This window comes from Mus caroli, unplaced genomic scaffold (assembly GCF_978045245.1).
Source record: "Mus caroli unplaced genomic scaffold, Mus_caroli_1 scaffold_14, whole genome shotgun sequence".
NCBI lineage: Eukaryota > Metazoa > Chordata > Mammalia > Rodentia > Muridae > Mus > Mus caroli.
Window position 1 is genome coordinate 81,799,469 of NW_028227269.1, and position 22,032 is coordinate 81,821,500.

General features: G+C 47.7%; 1 protein-coding gene across 2 annotated transcripts in view; it reads right to left on the reverse strand.

Annotated features, from left to right (window-relative positions):
- The window catches only part of Dpf3 (double PHD fingers 3), a 278,116-nt gene that overhangs the window by 75,760 nt on the left and 180,324 nt on the right, over window positions 1–22,032 (reverse strand). For both annotated transcript variants that reach the window (XR_015045240.1, XM_021178797.3), the window contains exon 7: window positions 2,358–2,495. Coding sequence is in view for 1 of the 2 variants with exons in the window: in XM_021178797.3 (XP_021034456.1) it covers window positions 2,358–2,495 (138 nt within the window). In the remaining variant the exon portion in view is untranslated. The remainder of the gene's footprint in view (window positions 1–2,357; window positions 2,496–22,032) is intronic.

Sequence of the window (22,032 nt, forward strand, 5' to 3'; positions counted from 1 at the left end):
GGAGATAGAGACAGATAAAGAAAGTAATTAAAGTGCTGGAGAGGTGGCTCAGTGTTAGGGAGTGCCCCATTCTGATCAGAGCCTACATAGGGTGACTCAACCACCTGTAACTCCAGCTTCAGGGATCTGACGCCCTCTTCTGGTCTCTACATGCACTCCACTCATGTGCACATACCTTACACACACACACACACACACACACACACACATAAACAAAGTAAAGGTAAAATGAGACGATTGAAGCTGGGGAGACAGCATAGCTAGTAAAGTGGATGTGACAACCTGAGTGTAGACACCCCCAGAACCTATGCAAAAAGATGGAAATAGTTACACACATCTGTAATCCCAGAGCTCGAGAGGCAGAGACAGGTGACCTCTGGCACTCTCCACAGCCAGGGTCACCAAATCAGTGACTTTTACATTCAGTGAGAGACTCAGTCTCAAAAAATAAGATGAAAACCAACTGAGAGCACATGCAAGTGTGACAGAGGCACAGGGGCATAGAGGAGGGGGGGAGAGAGAGAGAGAGACTATTAGGGTAAGTCCTATCCAGTCTGCCTGGTTAACATTATAAGAAGAGGTTACATGGACCAAAAAAAAAAAACAACAACAACAACAACAAGAAAATTACAAGACCCCAGAGCATATGTGCACAGAAAGGGCAGAGATGCCACAGGACAGTAATCTGCAAGTCAAGGAGAGGAAGGAGTTCGGGAAGCCTACCTTGGGTTTTCAAGCCCCCAGAACTATGAAAAACTAATTTCTGTACTTTAAGACTCCAGGTCTGAGCTATTTGGCTGTGTTGACCATAGCACACTAATAAAGAAGTCAGCACTACCAGTGAACATGGGGTGTAGACCAAGAAGCACACACAAATCCAAACAAAGGTCTTGGACAAGGGTGTGTCGTGATTTCAAATACTTAGTGACAGTACCCATCTGGAGTCAGTCAGTTAAGCTGACAAACTCAACCACATAGGAGTCAACTTTAAATTTAGAGTCTGGGTACTTTTAAAAGTCAGATTCTTGGTTCACTTTAATACACACACACACACACACACACTCACACACACTCACACACACACACACACACACACTCACACACACACACATTCACACACACACTCACACACACACACACTCACACACTCACACACACACTCACACACACTCACACACACACACTCACACTCACACACACACTCACACACTCACACTCACACTCACACACACTCACACACACACTCACACACACACACACTCACACACACTCACACACACACACTCACACACACACACACACACTCACACACACACACACTCACACACACACACACACACACACACACACACACACACACCAGGGATTAGAGAGGTGGATCAGTGGTTGAGAGCACTTGATGCTCTTTCAGAGGACCCAGGTTCAATTCCTACGTGGTGGCTCTCAACCATCATCTGTCACTTTGGTCCCAGGAGATCCTACACACTCTTTTCTGACATCAGTAGGCACTGTCCATGCATGTAGTGAGCACACACATGCATGCAGGCAAAATGTTCATATACATGAAATAATAAACTATATCTTTAAAAAATTAAAAGAATATGTACCAACAAACTGCATAAAGCAAGCAAAGCCCACACCATCCACCCATGAATGCCCTGCCCTCCAGCGATCTCAGGAAGACCCAGATCTTGAAGCAAGCTTAGCAGATTCCATGGCCACATCCTGCTTTGAGGTTTCTGGCATCCCAGCAACCATAATAGATGGTAGGAGAACCAGTCGAGTGGTAAACCCTAAGTTCCACTGTGATTCCTAATTCATAACTAGAAATTGAGGAAGGAGAGAAAGAATAGACACACAGATCTGCAGGGTCACTTTGAGTCTTCAGAGCCAAATGTCATTCCAAGTGACATATCCATCAAGAGCTGGTGGGCTCTGTGCCCTAAGTAGTGATCCATTCAGGAAAACCATAGAAACCCATCAACAGACATCGGTCAGGCTCAACCACTGTGAGCAGACCTTCTGAAGCCAAGGAAAAAGGTGGACAGGTCTAGCCTTTGATGGTGGCCCGGTGAGGACACTCCCCTTCTGCTGGACACTCATGAATCAGTCCGCCTCTCTCTGGAACAAGGCTGACCACGTGCATTCTGACCTGCTTACTCTTAGCTGGTGGCTCAGCTCAGCCATACGGTGTGGTTGCAGGCTGAGCTTAGGAGTCAGCTTACTGCAGACCGCTGGGACCCATCATAGATTTTTTTTTTAAATGCCAGATGCCAGAGTGGAAAGAAGAAGATGGTCTGGTCTCCCACACTACCTGCCCCAGCCCTCACACCCTAACCTTACAAGTGGAAACTCACGTCTGTGGTTCTCATTTCTGTGGTTGGGTGGGGATCGGGTCTCCTGGTCTTGGGCTTCGTCTCCCTCCTCGCTGGCCAGGTGAGTATGAGCGTAGTGGTAGCTGAGTCCTGGCCGGTTCTTGTAGCGCTTGCCACAGACTAGATAAGCAAAGAGAAGGAAAATGTCAGCAACTTCTTTGGTCACTCTCTCATACTCCAGGGCAATGGTCCCCAGTTGTCTACACCAGAGCCAGGCTTCCCCTTAAAAAATACTTCCTACCCTCAGACCCATACCACTGTAACCACATGGCTCATGGACACAAAAGAGGTGTAAGAATGCAGAGACTAAGGGCAGTGTAAGCACTACCATTCTGCCTGCAGAAACCCTGGGCAAGACAGAGAACTGTTCAGTGCCTCCATTGCTTTAGAGACGAAATGGGAATGTTAACAGGACTTACCTCATTGACCCTACACAGCACAGAGTGCTTAGGTAAGCGCTGTTGGACTGTGTGTTTACTCGGGAGCTAGGGATGCTAGGCAAGTACCCAGTCACTAAGCCATACTCCCAACTCTGCAGAGAGCCCTGCAAATGGCGCTGAGCACACAGAAATGGGGATTATCATCATAGCTTTTGAATCCAATTATCACTGGAAGCCTATCCAGTCCAACATTTCAGGTCATCAGCGAGACGAATGAGTCCCAGTCACACAAAATGACGTGTGTAGAACACACAGCAGCAGAAGAGCCACCAGAACCCAGGTCTCCTAGATTCCTCGGCAGTGACCCATCTGCTGCCCCCATGGTTGCGTCTGTAGGAAGCAGGAAAGTTTCCATTGGGTAAGACTCTCCGTGTATCACCCTGTGATTTATGCCAGGAAAATGTGCTCTATCCTCACCACCAACACAATGAGACTGAGGCATCCCGGGGGCTGTCATAGCCAAGAGCTTGTGACCTCAATGTTCCAATTAGCCTCTGGCATCCCAGGCCTCTCTCAAATGAGACAACTTGAGACAAAAGGCAACTGATAACACTAAATAGCATCTTAGAAGCAAGAAGAAAGGGGGGATCGCTTGGTACTCCCGCTGCTCCAGACCTAGAGAGCAAAAGGCAGGCAAAGTGACCTCGGGGCAGTCCACCAATGTGCCTCCCACACACTCAGCCCAGGGGCTTTGGGGATGGGATTGTCAAGTACAGGAGCTTTTGGGGTCTTCAAAGTGAAACCATGGTCCCGAATGCTCATCCTACTCGCTCTCACAGATGACCAAGCCAGGTGGACTTTGCTGGAGCACTGGGGAATGAGCTGGCTCTGAGGGACTGTCTCCCAGATCAGAGACCATACTGCTTCATGGGGAATCAGACCTGCGCTCAAGCCCCGGTTCAGTAGCCGTGACCATCACTGTATGGAGAAGCGCTATTAGGCACTACCATAAGGACTTCTCAGAGCTTGCCTTTTCCTCAGATTCTCCTGGGGTTGGCAACATTACATAGTACCATCTCTTCTCTCCCTTATTTAAATAAACTAATTCTAATTAGCATAATTCATTCTGAGTAATAGCCAGGACAATAGTTTCAAATGGCAGAATTGGGCATCTCCTACTTTTATGAACCTGGATCTAGTGTCTCCCTGCTTTGAATGACTTGGTCGCTAATTTTTAGCCTTTATTACATTTAAGAATTTCCTATTACTCCTGACTTAGAATCTTATTATAAGAAAGTTTTTATTGACTGCCCTTTAAGCATCTGCTAATACTCGGCCTTTCTTTAGTTTATGGATATGGTGAGTTAGGTTGGTTTCCTAATATTTCCTATCATCGAACCATTCCTGCGTTCCCTAGAACACGCTCCATTTGGTCAGAGTATATTGTTCAACTGATACACTGCTGGATTCAACTTGATAATATCGCATCTGAACTCAGATGTGTAGAGCTTTAATTTTTGAACTATCTTTGTCGGAGCTCAATTTTATAGTTATATCAACTTCCAAAGCGAAGTAAGAAAGTTTTGCTATGTGAATCTGGACAAGATATGTACTGTCTCTGGGTGCCTTTTTTTCTGGGAATGAAGATAATAATGCTCATTTTGAAGCATTATTATGATCTTAATTAAAAGACCGTAAATAGTATTTGTTAAGAATCTTACTGAGTCTAACATAATAACTGTTCAATAAATGGTAACTAATGGGCAAGAGACATCAGCCTTGTTTGTCACATCTTAAGAGCTGGAGACCCCACCCCACCCCCCGCCCCCAAAGAAAAACTTTGATCTCTCAACCTATTCTGTAGAATCTGGCATTGGTTGAACATCCTTGATGAGTATTTAAAATTCAAGCTGGGGGCCTAGCAGCTATAAATTTAAGGTCTCTCCCTCCCTCTCTCAAAACAAACTAAGATGGTGCCTTGCATCTCAGTTCCATGTGACTTAGGAAGCAAGACCTAAAGAGGCCCTTGAGATCCACTCTCTGCCTGCTTGTGGCTTTTTCCACTTAACCTTTTAAATGATCTGAGTTCAATAAGCAACAAATTACAGGGCCATTGGATGTGAATCCACTTAGTCACCAAACACACTGTTGATGAGGATGCTTTCAGTGTTAGCACAAGGTAGCCTGGGCCCTCCCCAGATCCACCCATGATCCTAAGTGAGCTGTTTGTGCATTGCTGGGCCAACCAGTGCTTTTTTTTGTTTGGTTGGTTTTTGTTTTGTTTTTTTGTTTTGTTTTGTTTTTCGAGACAGGGGTTCTCTGTATAGTCCTGGCTGTCCTGGAGCTCACTTTGTAGACCAGGCTGGCCTTGAACTGAGAAATCCACCTGCCTCTGCCTCCTGAGAGCTGGGATTAAAGGCGTGAGCCACCACACCCGACTTTTTTTTTTTCCTTAATCATAGAATTTCAAGATCTTAACTGTCACCTGAACTAACCATCCACTAAGATTATCCCATTAATACTCCAGAAGCCTGTTCTTGGACTCCAGGGATAAGAACTCCCCACCCTTCAGGACAGTGCCCCTCCTCAGGACTTGAGTAATGATCTTGTCTATGCCTGCAGTCTTCCCTTCAGGGTGCTTCCCTACTGACGTATTTGATGTCTGCAGCTCAGCCTCATCTGCTGCCATGCACATTCTACAAAATATATTTGTTCATTGGCTGGTGAAAGGACATAGAAACACTTGTAGAAGAGACAAGAACCAAGAGAGGAGGCAAGCCTGTAGTATCTTATCCATCTATCCACAGTGTGGTGGTTTGAATACAGTTGGCCCCTATAGACTCATGTGTTCAAATGTTTAGCCTTATAGGGAGGGACACTATTAGGAGCTGTGGCCTTGCTGGAGTAGGTGTGGCATTGTTGGAGGAAGTGTGTTACAGTGGAGGTGAGCTTTGAGGTCCCTATGCTCAAGCTATGCCCAAGTGTGGTACACAGTCCCCTTCTGCTGCCTGCAGATCGATGTAGCTCTCTCAACTCCTTCTCCAGTACCATGTCTGTCTGCACAATGCCAGGCTTCCTGCCATGATGATAATGGACTAAACATCTGAAACTGTAAGCCAGCCCCAATTAAATGTTTTCCTTTATAAGAGTTGCCATGTTCGTGGTGTCTCTTCACAACATTGGAATCCCTAAACTAAGGCAAACACTAATGGCTCTGAAAGCCTATAAAGCTAAACTCAAGTGACATCATCCATCTCCTCCCCTAACACTGTAGAGAATGATTCTCTGGAGAATGAATTCTTTTGCTAGAGCACATATTCTCAACATGTGCTTCCCAGACAAGCACTACCAGCCCTACCTGGGAACTTGTTGCAGAAACAAACTCTCAGGAGCTCCCCCACCAGCCCCTGAATCAGAAGCAATGGGAATTGTGGGGGATACTCAACCACCTGTTTGACCAACCAGAGACCCACATTGTCCTGGAAGTTCTTACTTCTAAAGCTTGAGAAGATTTAGGCCTGACTAATCAACCTGGTCTACCTACTTTCCTAGTGTGTGTAGGGTGGAGGGTGGAGGGTGGAGGGTGGAGGGTGGAGGCTCCCTTGAGGCACAGGATTGGTCACTAGAAGATCCAGATCCAGGCAGCTCAGGAAAGTGTCCTGGAAGCCAGACTCCCTTATACAGTGCCTTGTCTTTTGTGGCTCATTTGAACAGTGTCTGTCATTCGTCCCTAGACCTTCAACAATGTACTAATTAAATGCTAATACATGCCAGCTCAGTGTTGATGAAAAGAGGAAGTCAAGGAACCCACATCCCTCTCTTCCAAGTAGCTCTCGGTCTAGCCAAAGAGATGAACCTATAAAGGAAAGATAGTGCATGGCTGTGTGAGCAGGGATGGCTGAGAGGGGTATCTGAGACAGGCAGCAGACAGCTGGAGCTGGGGGAGAATGGATTCCTAGGGTAAGAACCCCTTGCAGGAGAGCATGAGATGAGCAAGATTTACCTGCGGCTCCAGAGCCTAGCCATTTGGTACTGAGAGCCATTTGAGAAAGCTGCAGCAAAGGAAAGGGGTGGGGTGGAGGGAGCTAATAAGAAAGGCACGGGGCTTGACTCCATCCTGACTGTGAGGGATGAAGGGAGGCAGTTAACCTGGAGGATCAACTTAATCTGGTCCATATGTTAGCATACTGCTTACAGGATGAATTTAAAGATGGCAGGCCACTATTTGCCTTGCTGGTGAGTGGGGAAAAAAAAAAATGACCTTATGGGTAGAAATTAATCATGAAGAGAAGGGTTCAAGACAGAATCTGGCAGAAAGCAGAGTAAGAATGTAATGTGGTACCAACTAACATGGCTGTCTCTGAGGTGCACTGCCCAGACCTGGCTTCATTTGGCACTGGGTTCTGCCTCCTTCTTGCCTTCCTGCATATTTCTTAAGCAGTTTTCTCCTTACCACAGAGCCTTCTAGTGTGCTCATCCCTTTGCATAGCCTAATCCCCACCCCCAGTTTGCCTGATGAGCATCTAATCACCCTTCGGCTCTTAGTTCTAATGCCCTTCCCCAGGGAGGTTCTGCCAATCATCAGGACCCTGGTGTTCACCGTCCAAGGTCTAATCCACATCACTCCTACAGGCAACCAGTGAGACAGACCCTGTACATTCGCACACGCTAACACACCATATCCACAGTGCTCAGCGTGGGATCTGACTGCCACAGGCACTTTTGGATGTCAGCTAAGGGACCTGAGTAAGGCAACCAGATCCCTGATTTGGGCGAGCTGTTAGAATGTAGGAGAAAAATTCGATTTAAGGAAGAAAGAAAATGGGTTCAGCCTGTGGAACTTTTATTCTTATGGAGAGAGATGTGGCTGGGCTACAGGCACCCTGGCACTGGAAGTTACAGGTGTTAAGATACAGCAAGGGAAACCGAGGACCGATAGAGGTGGAAACTTGAGATTCCTTGTTTTAATTGGGTAACAAAGACTCACATGATGGCCAGAAGCATGGTCCACAGAAGGAAGGTTTCAGGACAGAAGAAGCACAGAGGCCCCAGCTGGGACTCTTGAACGCAACAAGCAAACATGTATGTTCAGGGCAGTCCAGTCCCATGGTGAGGGCTTGAATGAGAAATGTCCCCCCACTGTGGTCTGGGGCTTTCAGACTCTTTGGTCCCCAGCTGGCAGGGCTGTTTAGGAGGCTTGGGAGGTATGGACTTACTGGAGAACGTGTCACTGGGGCTGGGAGGTGGACTTTGAGGCTTAAAAGTTTCAAGCCATTTCAAGTTCACTCTCTCTGCTTCCTGCTTGTGGTTCAAGATGTGAGTTCTCACCTGTTCCTGCTCCCATGATTCCTTGCCATGCTAAGCTCTCAACCCTCTGAAACAAAAAGCCCAAATAAATTCTTGCTTCTATCTATAGTGAGACTTTTAGAATTTTGCTTTCCTTTAAAAAAGCAAATAGAGCTGGGCGTGGTGGTGCACACCTTTAATCCCAGCACTCGGGAGGCAGAGGCAGGCGGATTTCTGAGTTCCAGGCCAGCTTGGTCTACAAAGTGAGTTCCAGGACAGACAGGGCTACACAGAGAAACCCAGTCTCGAAAAACCAAAAAAAAATAATAATAATAATAATAAATAAATAAAATAAAATAAAAAAGCAAATAGAAATATTATAAGATTGTTTTTGTTTTAATCCCAGGTGTGGGATATGGGGCTGCTTCAGATATCCACAGCAGCTGACTATGATTTGCCTCGTGCTCTAGCAGGGGCAGGAGTTAGGCACCTGTGGATAGTTTTCGGTGATTGTGTGATGTTTGACGTTCTGGGGACTTCTTGGGGGCATATAAATGCTAGGGACCTGCCTAGAGGCAGGGTGGGGTGTTGGTTGTTGGTCACAGTTTGTTTAAGTACCATGCACAAAGAAACAAAATGAAGAAGAAATTAGGTATCCTGACGGCAAAAATCAAACTTGCTCCAAGGAACTCCCCACGCTAATCAGCAGGAAGTTTGTCTAACAATGATGTTACCCCCTTTCTGCTCCATGACTTTACTCAGAAATCTCCTTCTGTCCCCCCTGTCTTGTCTAGTGTTAGGGGGTTGAAAGGGTGGATAAAAGGAGAACCGCAAAGGAGCAAAAGACAGGCTACATCCATGGGTTTCCTTGGTCACGGTGTTGTATCACGGCAACAGAAAAGTAACAAATGCACAAATCTTAAGTGAGCAGACTGAGGCTTAGAGGCAGCGGCACTAAGAAAGGCCAAGAAATGGAGACCAAGAGGGGACCATTGCATATGGCCGTTGGAAGGCCACCACAGCAAGAAGATAATTCATGACCTTCTGGAAGCTGAGACAAGGAAATGAGGATGTACCAAAGGCTAATAGACTACTCCTTCCAGCAGAAGACAGGGCAGCTGGTGAGGACGGGGACTATAGCTAGGAAGGAGAGGGATGTAATGAGTTACCAGGGTGGTCTGTGAGCAGGGCACAGGCTGAAGGGAGGCAGCCGGGGAGGGCAGCTTGAAAGGCAAGTTAGAAGGAACCGGGGTTAGTGGAGAAGACACTGAGCTCCAGATAAAGCTACTGATACTAAGACCTAGTCTTGCAAGTGACATCATCACAGGGTAAGAGAGGAGGTCAATCAGAGTTCGATGGAATCAGAGTGCCACGTTTTGATGGGAAGATGTGCTTTGGAAAGCCTGTGTTGACTGCCGTAAGGGCAAGCTAGAGAGGACGCTGACCTCCTGTGTTTAATCCTACTTTCCAGTCACTCCAAACACTAAGGGCCAACTTCATAGGCAACTGAGCTGGGCAATGAGCTTTGTACTGGGTTTCATGTTCTTTGGCTACCATCTTGAAATATACTTCGTGTGTGTGTGTGTGTGTGTGTGTTCATGAGCATCCATGCATGCATTGTGTGTGCATGCATGGAGGATTCTATGTCCTGGAGTAGGGTAGACTAGCAGGCCAATGAGCCCCAGAACACCTGCCTATAGTATCTCCAGCACTCCGATTCTAAGCACACATCCACCATGCCTAGCTTTTTACATGAGTCCCAGGAACCAAACCCAGGTCCTTACACTTGCAGAGCAAGCTGTTCACCAACTGAGCGCTACCCCCCACCCCCAACCCCTTCTCTCTCCAGCCCCTGTGGATCTTATCTTGCCTTGGAAATCAGGGAGTGGTGATGTGGGAATTACTCCAGTGAAAAGCTTTAAATCCACCAGGGTGAACCTAGGCCCTGAGCGAGTGCGCCGCTGAGTCAGAGAGTGGATTCCTGGAAGTTTGCCTAGGGCAGGTCACTGGTCTTCGTGCCAGTGTGATCAGCTGTGCTGGCCTCGGTCGGTTTTGTCATTGGAGAAGGGGGAACTGCACAGGCATCTAAATAGTCCACATCTGAACTGGGTGGGTTCAAACTCTGCCTGAAACTGCTAACGGGCATGATCTCCTCCATAAGCCGCTAAGCCTCCCCGCACCTGCATCCCCTCTCTGGAACAGCACACCTACCTCACCACAAGGAGAGAGCTGTAAGACAACAATTTAAAAGTGGATCCATGGTGAGACTCAGTCACCATCAGCCGTCACCATCAGCCGTCACCATCCCCCACTGCCATCGGAGGGGCTCAGGCGAACACAATAAACCCCAACAGGGAGGGAGCTGGCGTGTTTCTCCTCCAAAGTCTGGGGTAATGGGGAAGAAGGTAAGGAGAAAAATAACATTCTGAAAATAAAGTACTGTCGCCATCTGCTCCCCTCTCATCAAGTCGGCAATCCTGCCCTGGAAGGAGCTGTCGCAGGGAATCAGACTAAACCCCAAGACTGCTGAAGCATGCAGAGAGGGCTGAACCCCCAGCTTCCCGCTATAGCCTCCTTCCCCAGGGCCCACTGCTCTACGTCATGTGTGCCTCTGCAGCCATCACCCCTGGGACCAGTCAGCCCCATCTGCGCTCAGCCTAAGGTCCTTCTTTTCACCTTGGCAAGCAAGCACCTGGATTTTGTGTTCCTGGCGCAGCACATGTGAAGAGCAATGGCTGTGACAAGGGAAGTCCAGCTTGCCTCCCTCTCTCTCCTTCCCCCTGGGGCAGATCCATCTGTCAAGCTGCAGAAATAGCTTTGCCCACATTCCTAGTCCAGAGCTGGGTACTCCACATGGGACCTCCAGGCTAGAGTTACGAATGCCATCAGTGTTGTCCCAGAGCAGGGACAGCATGTCCCCTAACCCCCTACCCTACTCCAATCGTTGTCTGGGGCTGGATGGAGGGGGCTGGAGTGGGGGGTGGCAGTTTCTGTGAACAAAGCCGGCTACAGCAGACAGCAGAATCCTTCCTGCCGGGGAGAAACGGCTGCCTTCCCTACTGATAACTTAATGACTCTGGCACATTTTCATCAGCCCAACTTGGAGCACGCAGTGGGTATCTGAGCCAGTGGTTCCCAGAGACTGAAAGCAGCGACTGAAAGCAATTACAGGATGAGTGTCCAAGAGACAAAGCCGAGGCCTTGGGAGCCACAAGGCGCATCGCATTCCCAGCGTCTGCCCATGGCACAGACACACAGCCCCTTCCCTCTACAGCCCAACTCCTTCAGCTAGGACACAAACCACAGCACCCGGTATCTGCAGCTGGCCGGAGGGCGTCGTAACTGCAGTCAGGCAGCCTCCAATCCCTACCACTTACAATGTGGATCCCATTTTACAGGTGGGGAACCTAAGGGTGGGAAAGGATACATGGCTCCCCAGATTGGCAAAGCCAGGATTCAAACCCAGGTCTGTCTGTCTGCCTGCCCTTGCAGAATACATCTGTCATGTGTTTTCTGCTTGTCACTACTGTCCCCTGCTCTCTCAGTGCCTGGGGCTGACCTCCATAGCTTGCTTTTCCCAGGGGCCTTCACTCTGCATCTGGAAATTTGCCGGGAAGAAGCAGATGCAGGAGGGTGCAGAGTAGGGAGGGAGTTGAGGTCTGTGTCCCGCCCTGCTTTTCTCCTCTGAGGACCTCAAACTCATGATGTCATCCTGTTCACTTCTTCAGAGTGGAACCCACAGCCTGCAGGGCCTCACGCGTACCATTTGGTCAGAAGAACCATGCACTAACAGGCTGGCTGATAGACATTCGGAGCTCTACACACCTGGTCAAGCGCCCCTCTTTGTCCTCTTTGCAGTACCATCTATGGGGAAAGAGAGCCCCCACCCAGTTGCCCATGTAGGGAACAAAGTGAGAAAAGTCCTGTGTGATGCTGATAAACTAAGATTGAAGCAAAAAAACAAAAACAAAAACAAAACAAAAAAACAAAAACAAAACAAAACAACCCAGGAGAGATGCATCTCAGGGTGGGCTTGTTTATCCCTAAGGACCATTTGAAACGGCTGGGCTTTCTTTAAAAGTCAACAATGGCTCCACAGGACCCAAAAGGAAAGAATGAAAGATTCATCCAGCACCTGCAATGTTTGCATCTGCAGTTGCCTAAGTGCCTCGTGTAGGAGCCCCTTTCTGGCAAGCCCAAGGCTTCCACACTAGGGTGGGCCTCCAAGGCTGGACTCCAGATGAGCTGGTTGCCTCCAGGAGCCCTTTGGATCCAGTTCCAGCTCTTTTACAAACCCTCTATACATCCCTGGACAAACCACACTGTAAAAATATTGAGCCTCGATCAGATCCCTTCTAAGTCCTCTCCATTCTAGTTCCTTGTGGTTATTTTCTCTCGGCCTTGAAAGGTCTGTGTGCCCCCTGAATCCCTTACCCCCTTGGCTATGATAGAAAAATGATATAAGCTCCTAGCCATAACATACGCCCAGGGTCTGCTGACTCCCATCTCCCCACCCACCCAGCAAGGCCAGCAGCTGCATTCCTGTGATGTCAGGAGCTGGGGGAGTAGAAATATCCTGACATTTTTGTAGGGTTTTTTTTTCCCTTTTTTGCAATAAGGTCTCATGTAACGTAGGCTAGCCTTGAACTCACTATGTAGCCAAAGCTGGCCTTGAACTCCTGATTTCTTTGCATTCACCTCCCAAGTACTAAGATCACAGGTATATACCACCACACACAGCTGACATCCTGCCTTTTTACAAACATCTCAAGGCCTGGCATTGTCCTTTATTGTGTGAGTCCAGACCCAGCACCTAGTAACCACTGAACCCCGCTGTAACCAGGGGCAGCTGTCCTGCTTCTTTAGGAATTTATTATATGTGAATATGGCTTCCAGTTAGTAGCAGGAAGAAGAGGGAAGTCTTTCATTTCAAGATGCTATGTCACTTGCTTCTGAGCACCCAGAAGAGAGATGCAGACAGCCTCCAAACCAAACTGTTTAAGTTTCCCACCCTACTGAGAAACATGGCAACAAAAATCTGGCAATTTGCCCCGTGACCTAGGGGAAGTGACGTCACCCAAGCCTTAGTTTCTTTGTCTGTAAAATGGAGGTCATGAGTTTGTATACCACAGAGACAGGGTAAGGCCTGGGTCAGTCCAAGATCATGAAGGACACATTTGGGGCCTGCCTGCAGCATGGCATCCAGAACACTAGCCATTTTTGCCAATTCACTCAGTTCTATAGGCTGCATCCCTGGATCTAACAACTCCAAAACCTGGTGCACAGAACATAACCAGGGATTCCCCTGGGGTGATAAGTGCCCTTGTCAGTGTATATAAAGAAAATAAATATCTATTGACAATATCCATGAAGAGGGCAATGAACTGATGCCTTTCCCCACTCTCTTACTGAGCCTTCCTAGAAACTCTAACACTTGTGTCCATGTTATTAGTTTTGGATGTGTCCAAGGTCACGGCTAGGAAATGACATGGCAAGGCTTCAAATCCTGGGCTTTTGACTTCAGAACCATCTTCTTTCAACCATCCTCTCAAAACAGGGTTTTTCTGTATAGCCCTGGATGTCCTGAAACTCACTCTGTAGAGCAGGCTGGCCTCAAACTCAAGAGATCCGACTGCCTCTGCCTAAGTGCTGGGCTTAAAGGCGTGCGCCACCACTGCCTGGCTTAACCATTATGTCTAAGGCAGTGTCTGAGTCCCCATTTCTAGGGAGCTCCCCATGTTACCGTGTCTTTAATTAGTTCTTTAAATAAATAATAAAATATAATTCAATTACACAAAAATAATTTAACTAATAAATATAACGGTCAACATTCCTGGGGGAAATAAACAGAGAAGAGTCAAGAATCAGAGCCAGTTACCATGGTGGCAGCTCTCGCCTTCTTGGAAGCTTGTGGGTGTCCCCTCTCTGGGGACCTCTGTACACCTGCTAGGTCTGGATGATGACCTGAGAAATGCTGTACCAGTACAGAGCAGACTTTTTATGACTCCTAAGTCACCCCGTGTGTAGAGGTCACCTTTTTGTGACTCCTAGCACCTTTAGGGAAACAAAAGTCCATTGCTTCTGTTAGACTTCCTGCCTGGGCCTCCTAACACTTCCCAGCTTTCCTGGCAAAGTCCCATCACTCTCCAAATGTCCCTCTTTCCAAATGTTCCACTCGAGCCTCCCTTCACGTCTCAGCGTATCAAGCTCCAGGTATCAGGAGTCATTGATGCTTCTCTCTCCCCGCTCACAGGCAACCCTCTTGCCTCTTGCCTCTTGCTCTCAACCATAGTCAAGTCTGCAGGGTCTTTTCTCTTTCTTTCTCTCTCTCTCTCTCTCTCTCTCTCTCTCTCTCTCTCTCTCTCTCTCTCTCTCTCTCTCTCTCCTTTCTTTTTCCCCCTCCTCCATCTCTACCTCTGTCTATCTCTCTGACTCTCTGTCTCTGTCCATCTCTGTCTGTCTCTGTATCTCTTCCTCCCCCTCCCTCTCCCTCTCCAGAGGTCAGAAGACAGCATCCACCATCACTTCTCAAGCACCTTCCACTTATTTGAAGTGGACAGGGTCTCTCACTGGCCTGGAAGTTGCTAAACAAGCTAGGCTTGCTACCTAGCAAGCCCCAGAGATCTACCTGTCCTTGCCTCTCCAGCACTAGGATTTCAAGCTTGGGTACCACATCCAGCCTTTTCCATGTGGTCTCTGGGGATCAAACTCGGGTCCTCACAGTTTCAAGGCAAATGCTTTACCAGCTGAGCCATCCCCACCATGTTGTGGGTTTCCTGTCACAGGGCCTGCTTTGTTTTCTTAATTCATTTGTTCCTGCTCTTAGTACTATCCAGGCTTCTCCTCGTTTCCTTATATATGACTGGAAAAGCCCCTCTCAGCCTGGGCTCCAGGCATCTCACCTGAATCATCCTATAGATTAACTTTTCTAAACATGCCCCCAGTTTGACAGTATAGTCACCCTTCAGATGAGCCCAGCCTGGTGTCCTGTAATCCCTCCTGCCGTAGACACCTGATACACACTACCGCACACTCTGTTCTGGACAAGGTGACCTGTCTCTTGTCCTAGCATGCTCCTTCTCCAGCCATTCATCAAGGGTTTGGGATAGCCCTGTGCTATGGATTTGGTACCGATGGCCTAGGACATGGTCCTTGCCTGAGATGGTACACTGTGTAGCCTGAGAAGACATACACGCAGGCAGACTGCGAGTACATAGTACGAGAGGGAGCTTTGTGGAGCACTCTCAAGGTCCACATGGAACGCATCGCATCGTTTACCAAGGATGGAAGGGGTGGGAGGAGATTCACAGCTGCAATCACATCCCCCCTCTCTGCTTACTCCCTGCATGACCCTGGGAGAGTTATTGACCCCTCTTCTTCCCAGTCCTCATCTCGAAGATGGCAATGACCGTAGTTTCTATCTCATGACCCTTCTGTGAGATTAAAATAGCTCACATAGAGGAAACTCATAGAGCATTCCAGATCCATAACCTACGCCAGGAACCATTGCTATTATGACTTCTCTACACACCTCTACAGAAATTCTTCTGTATCCCTGGAGACAGGAATCCATTCACTCTGTACTCGTTTAAATCTGACTGGCCTTGAGATGTATCCTCTGACCACTACCCCCCTACACACACACACACACACACACACACACACACACACTATTCTTCCTTGTATGATTAGCCTGATACCTCCAGGTATACTTAGAAAGAAGAAAGAGCTATGGTGGAAGAATGTTTCTTCAACCATATCGTATGCAAACCCTTTATCTATGTCCTCACTATTGGCCTGCCCAGTCAGGTGTCCTTCCCGCTGCCTACAGAGAACATGATACCCAGAACAAGCCATCTTCTCCAAGCCCCAGACAGCAAGTGGCAGAGCCACAGCTTGGCACTCAGGGCAGTCCCCTTCCCCAGATCTCTCATCTGGCACAGGCCACACCCCTACTGTGACTAGCACCAGGCTCTATGACCTCACAGTTCTGCTTCCAGGAAATAATAAGGCATTATAAAAGGCTGGGTTAACATTTCGTCCTGGGTAGAGGAGGGGCTCATGGGAACCCACCCCTCCCAAGGGCCAGCTTAGTGGGAAAGGAGGAGACGTTTTCTTCAGGGGGATAGTCACTGGAAGATGCTCATGTTTCTGTGAGTGACTCCTTACCAAGGGGCCATATAGGCAACCCTAATTAAACTCCTCATTGGGTTACCAAATATAAATAAAAATGAATAAATAATAGAAAAGAGAAGGGGGTCTGGCTGGAAGGAGAAAATGGATCCATGGGAGTTAGAAGGGGGGGGCACCGAGAGAGGGTAATGGGAGAGTACCACAGTCAAAATAATGAGTTATATTCACTTCTGGAAAATGCCATAATGAAACTATTACAGACAATAGATGCTAAGAAAAAAAAAAAACTGTGAAGAAATAGCTGCAAGGGTGTTGATAGAGAACAAATTCGAAACTGAACATTGAGCAGGCTGAGTACTGACCACACACCTAGAACAACCACATGCTGTGGCATGTCCACGCCATGAAATAGTATGCAACCCTAAACTGCTGCCATGGAAACACGTTTGTTGACACAGAGAGATATTCCTCTCATACTGGTGAGTGGAAGGCCTGGGGAGATTTGCGGGGAGGGAATGAATCCCAGCGAAGCCTGCAAAAACTGAGTTCCCTCTGAGGCCTAAGACAGCAGAGGAGTTATTTTCCCCCTTCCGACATTCCTACAGCTCTGCTTTCCGTGAACAAATGCTGTTTCCACAGGGGAAAATTTATTTTCAAAAATAAAAAGAACCTCTTAGCATCATGGCTAAAAGGGTTCCTGTGGGTAAGAAAGTCATCTCAGAGGGCACAGGTGGCTATGGTAGCACTCTAGAGAGGACAATGGGTATGGCAAGGACAAAGAGGACAGGGACAGGCAGCAGGGCAAAGGAAATAGAGGCAAGCAAGTCCAGGATGTGCATCTGAGGAACTTCCCAACACCCCTCAACCCAGCCCTGCAGGGACAGGGCCACCTATGTTCATGATACAGTGGCATTTACATATTTAAACAGGCCCAGCTCTGTGAGGACAAACGCAGGCTATCTCCAGTGCTTCATCCCTCCCACAGGCCCTGCTCCACAAATCAAGTTTCTGGGGCACGGAGCCTCCTCTGCCACTCCCTCACCCACACAGAGCCAAGGATCTGCAAGACAACAGCCAGAGACAACTGAGTGATGGCCCAGCCACTGCACAAGGCGGCAAGCCCGAAGGCCAAGTTATTGGCTTTTTTTTTTTTTCTTTCCCTGCCACGGTCTGAAGCACAAAACACATGAGCCCTGGAGAATGCCGGCCTCTGTGCCCTCCAAAGAAAATTTTCATAAGATAGAAATAGTTATCTGAATCTACCTGCCACACTCTAGTTTTAGTGAAGGCAGGTTGATCTGAAAAGGGCTGAGGAGAAAGCAGGTTTTCCAGGACCTCCTTGGCTGCCCACCCCACCAGTCATCCAGCCATAGCTCCTCCAACTCACTGTATAATCTCCTGATATCCCACACTGCACTTCTCCTTTCTGTTCCGAGACATCTGGTCTAGGCAGATAGCCTCACCCCAAAGCTGCTATGTGGGAGGGAGCCCACAGTGCAGGGCTGGGTGTGATGAGGGAGGTCTGGAGCTCTGAGGGACCACAAAGAGGACATGGCAGAGCCACTATCAAGCAGACCTAACCTGAGACATACACTTCACTCTCTCCCCTTCTCCCTCTGGAATAAACATAGCAGAAAGCAGATTTTTAGAGTGGGAAGAGAGCTCAGACTTTATTCTAGCATGGCCCCTATTGGACTCGGTTGTGCCCCATTATGGTTTGAATGAGAAAGGCCCACTCCACCCAACCCTGGATTCACTGAATGCTTGACCCCCAAGCCAATGGCACTGCTTGGGGGAAATGTAGAGCCTTTACAATAAAGTGGGTCACTGGGGCAGCAGAGGGGATAAATTATAGCTTGGTCCTGTTTCCACCCACACCCTCTGTTCCCTGAACTGCTAAGATGTAGGCAAGCAGGTTCCTGTGCCCAACTGCCGTATTAGCAAGACGACATGAACGTCGTCATGCCTTGCCTTCCATGATGGCCTGACCATACACTTTCAAATCAGGAGCTGAATCATACGCTGAAGCCCCCTAATAAGCTGCAGTTCCGTATTTTTCTCACAGTAAGGAGGAAAAACTGGGTAATGGATACCTCCAGCTAGATTTCGAAGAGAGAACTCACCCTGTAGCACGGTTATTAAAAAGTCACAGCCATATCTGCAGGGCTAGGATCCTGGGGATCAAAGATCCTACTGACAGAATTGACACTGAGTGGAACTTCTTGACGTGTCAACACCACCCATGACTCAGAGATAGGTCACACTCAGATGTGTCACTAGCCTACGCTAATGCCCTAGTGTGCAGTGATTTTAATAAATTTAAACAGAAAAGCTGAGAAATCATGTAATCCATTCAATTACAATTACTACCTGACTCCGGCTTGCCGATCCGATACTAGAAGCGACCCATTAGTGTAGCACACAGGATACTGCCTCATAAATAAAGAATGCAGGTTTATTAACTGATTTCTAAGACAATTTTCCCTCAGCTCTTAGAAGAGCCCCATAGTAGGAGAACAGACCTAGACTGTGCCATTTCTAAATCATGGGATCTTGGTGTCACAGTCAATCAGCTGTTGGACCTGGGGAAGTCCCTTCACCTCTCTGAGCCCTGTTTTTTGGTGGGTTTTTTGTTTTGTTTTGTTTTGTTTTTTGTCTTTTTTTTTTCACAGAAAAATGAGCTCAGCTGTCCCTGTGGCTCAAGCTTACCATGGGGGTTTGTGCAGACAGTCTGTACAAAATGCCAGTCACACTACCCTGTGCATGGTAGGCGCACACTAACAGGATTGTTACCACTATTCAGAAAAGTTCCCCGTGTGCAGCAAAAACATGGGAGCTCTCTTGTTCCTCTCAGAATGCCTACCACAGAGACTGAATTTCTCAATCACCACCCGGCATCACCATCTCCTTCTCTATCGTGTTCCTTGAACAAAGAAAACATGGAAGTCGGCCTCTCCTTGAGAGTCTGCCCTGATGACAAGGGCGCTGCGGAGCAACCCAGAGCTGGAAGCACTTAGGGCAAGGTTGAGCAGCTCAGGTAATGACACTGAACGCATCCCAGGAGCCCACACCCGAGGATTCCTTTCATGTCTGTCCCCACTTAACACCCCGGCTGTAACGTGGATAATGGTACTATTAGGGCTTCGCGCTCCTGAGTAAATTAAAGTCAGGTGCAGGGTTGTTGTGTTTTAGACTGGATGGCTGAGCTTTATCATTGCTGAAAGAACTACCAAGGAAAAGATTCGAAGGAAGCCAAGTAAAACAGTGAGGCAAGCCGGTGGCGGACTGCTTAGAGAATCCCGAGGCTGTGCGATTTCTGGACATGGCTGGGGAGGTGGCTTAGTGGGTAAGCGCAGCACAACCATTAAGGAGCTGAGCCCGGATCCCAGCACCCATGTAAAATACTGAGGCAGGATGAGCACCTGAGACCCCAGCACTGTAAGGTGTTGAAAACAAGAGTGTAGAGAGACTCACTTATAAGCATCACCTGTCAATAACCAACGCTTTTGGCCAATGAGCTGAGGCAGAAAAGAGGAGGTGGGACATCCAGCAGGGATAGAGAGAATTCTGGGAAATGGAGGGCAAGAGATTCAAGGGAGTCGCTGAGGAAGACGCTGAGGAAGAAACAGACCGGGCCTGAAGGAAAGGTAACTAACCAGGAGGTCGATGAACTCAGGATAGAATAAAAGGGATAATGAGTAGGTCAGAAAACAAGCCGACACTTAGGGCCCAGGCATTTATTAATAAATAATTAGTCTCAGAGTCATCGTTTCCAGGAGCAGGAGCTGGGAGGAAATTTTGGGATTATTTTTTAGACAAGAGGGTTGCCAGCTGCCAGCCTAGCTCCAGGTCCAGTGAGAAACAGACCCTGCCAAAAAGGAATAAAACAGAATATTGGATGTCCTCCTCTGGCATGTGGGTACACCTATGCTCATGTAAAACACATACATATACATCTCTGAAAGAGTCGGATAAATAGACAGGCAGACAGACAGACAAACAGAGACAGAGACAGAGATGCAGACACAGACACAAAGAGACAGAGATATTCAGGCAGGGAACATTAAAAGGGCTGAATGGTCAAGGTCAGAGCCCTCAGGTTGGAATGAGGAGAACTTGCCATCCTCAAACATCATCATACGTATGAATGTTCTGAGAAGAGGTAGGAACATGCAGGCTCCAGGCCTGGCCCCTGGGGTTCTGATGGAAGAAATCTGGAGGGAGACCCTGGAATCTGTAGGAGTGCATTTTCATGAACGTCTAGGTTATTTCAGTACTGGTCAAGATCCAAAAACACTAACAGGCTCACTGACAAAGTCCATTTCTGTTGCTTCGTTTTAAGGTAATGACTACTTTTCCTGAGTCAAAAGACAGACAGACAGACAGACAGTGAAGAAACAGAACTTTAAGCCTTCAGTTCAGTCAAATTTCAAGATAACTAATAGAGATCAATTACTTGGTAGAAAATAAAGTATTCGTGTGCATAGCCTAGATCAGGCGAAAAAAAATAAATTACATTTAGATGATTTAATATTTCTGACACAAAATAAATTCAATGGCTGAGTGAAAGGCAAGACGTAAACCTCTGTCACCTGAAGTTATCCACTAAAATAATATCTCGGCCACCTGTTGTGAAAAGAACACCTAGACCAACAAGATGTCGGCTATATTCAGGAACACATACCAGGAAGGGTTAAATACAACTGCCCCTGAAAAAAATGGCTATCACCAACCCCCATAAATCCAGAGAGAGGTGCTTGGGGTCCAAGGTGACTGAATATTTTCATAAATAACTCCAAAGTGGAGTGGGGATTATGCAAATCAAACCTCAGATACAAAAATGGCAGGGGTTGCAAGTCTGTGGAGAATGGAATTTAACTATGGGGCAATGTCTTTAAATTTGCCTTTATTGAATCTTGTATATTGAAGTCACACGTTATTGTATCTGTTTATTGAGACTCAATGGGGCCAAATGCAGCGTGATTTATGGAAAGAAAGTTAATCAAATGGCTCAGGAGAAAAAAAGATTCTACACCTGGAGAGACCCTGGCACTGGACAGATAGGATTCGGCTGCGAAGTGGTTAGAGGGGCACAGAGTGGTTGCATGGTCTCAGAAAATGGGGGGTTTGTACCAAAAGCTGATGTATAAATCAAAGAAGCAGATGCCTGCCGTTCTCCGAGCTACTTGGTCTTGATGCTGCTTCCTGTAGACGTGCTTAAATGTAGACCCAGAGGGAATTCGGGAGTAGGATAATGCCAAGATTGTGGGGTAAGACCCTAGTTCACCCAAGAACACAAGGGATGCTAGACCAAAATGCTGACTGTGCATTCTGCTGGGGAAAGAGACAGAAAAGACAAAGCGCTATGGAGGAAAGAGTGGTTTCAGCGCCCACTAAGGAAAAAATAATCATGGAAAGCACAGCTGGAATCGGGGAGAAAAAGCAGCTGTGGTAAGGACATCCCTCGGGATGCTGAGGAAGGGTGACAGGACACCTCTCTAGTTAGGATGCATTAGAGATTATTAAAAGCATTCCTTGTCCACCTCGGGGCTTGGGGGTGGGCTTCATGACCTCTCCAAAGGTCACTTCTACCCCTAGGGATCCCATGTCTGAAGGGCACCAGATAAAAATAAAGTCTATTAATCACCAAGCTGTCACATAATGTCCTGAGAGAGCCGGAATAAAGAAGGGCAAACTGCAGTGGACCTTGCTTTTCAGAGGGAAGAAGAGGGAGGCAGCGTGTGTATGGGCAGAGCCAAGAAAACAGCTGCTGAGACTTTAGGGAAAGTCTGTGTTGCCCTGTGATGAGTCCCCCCAAACTCTGCAGAGGAAATGGGGATAGGGGAGTCACCCTATGG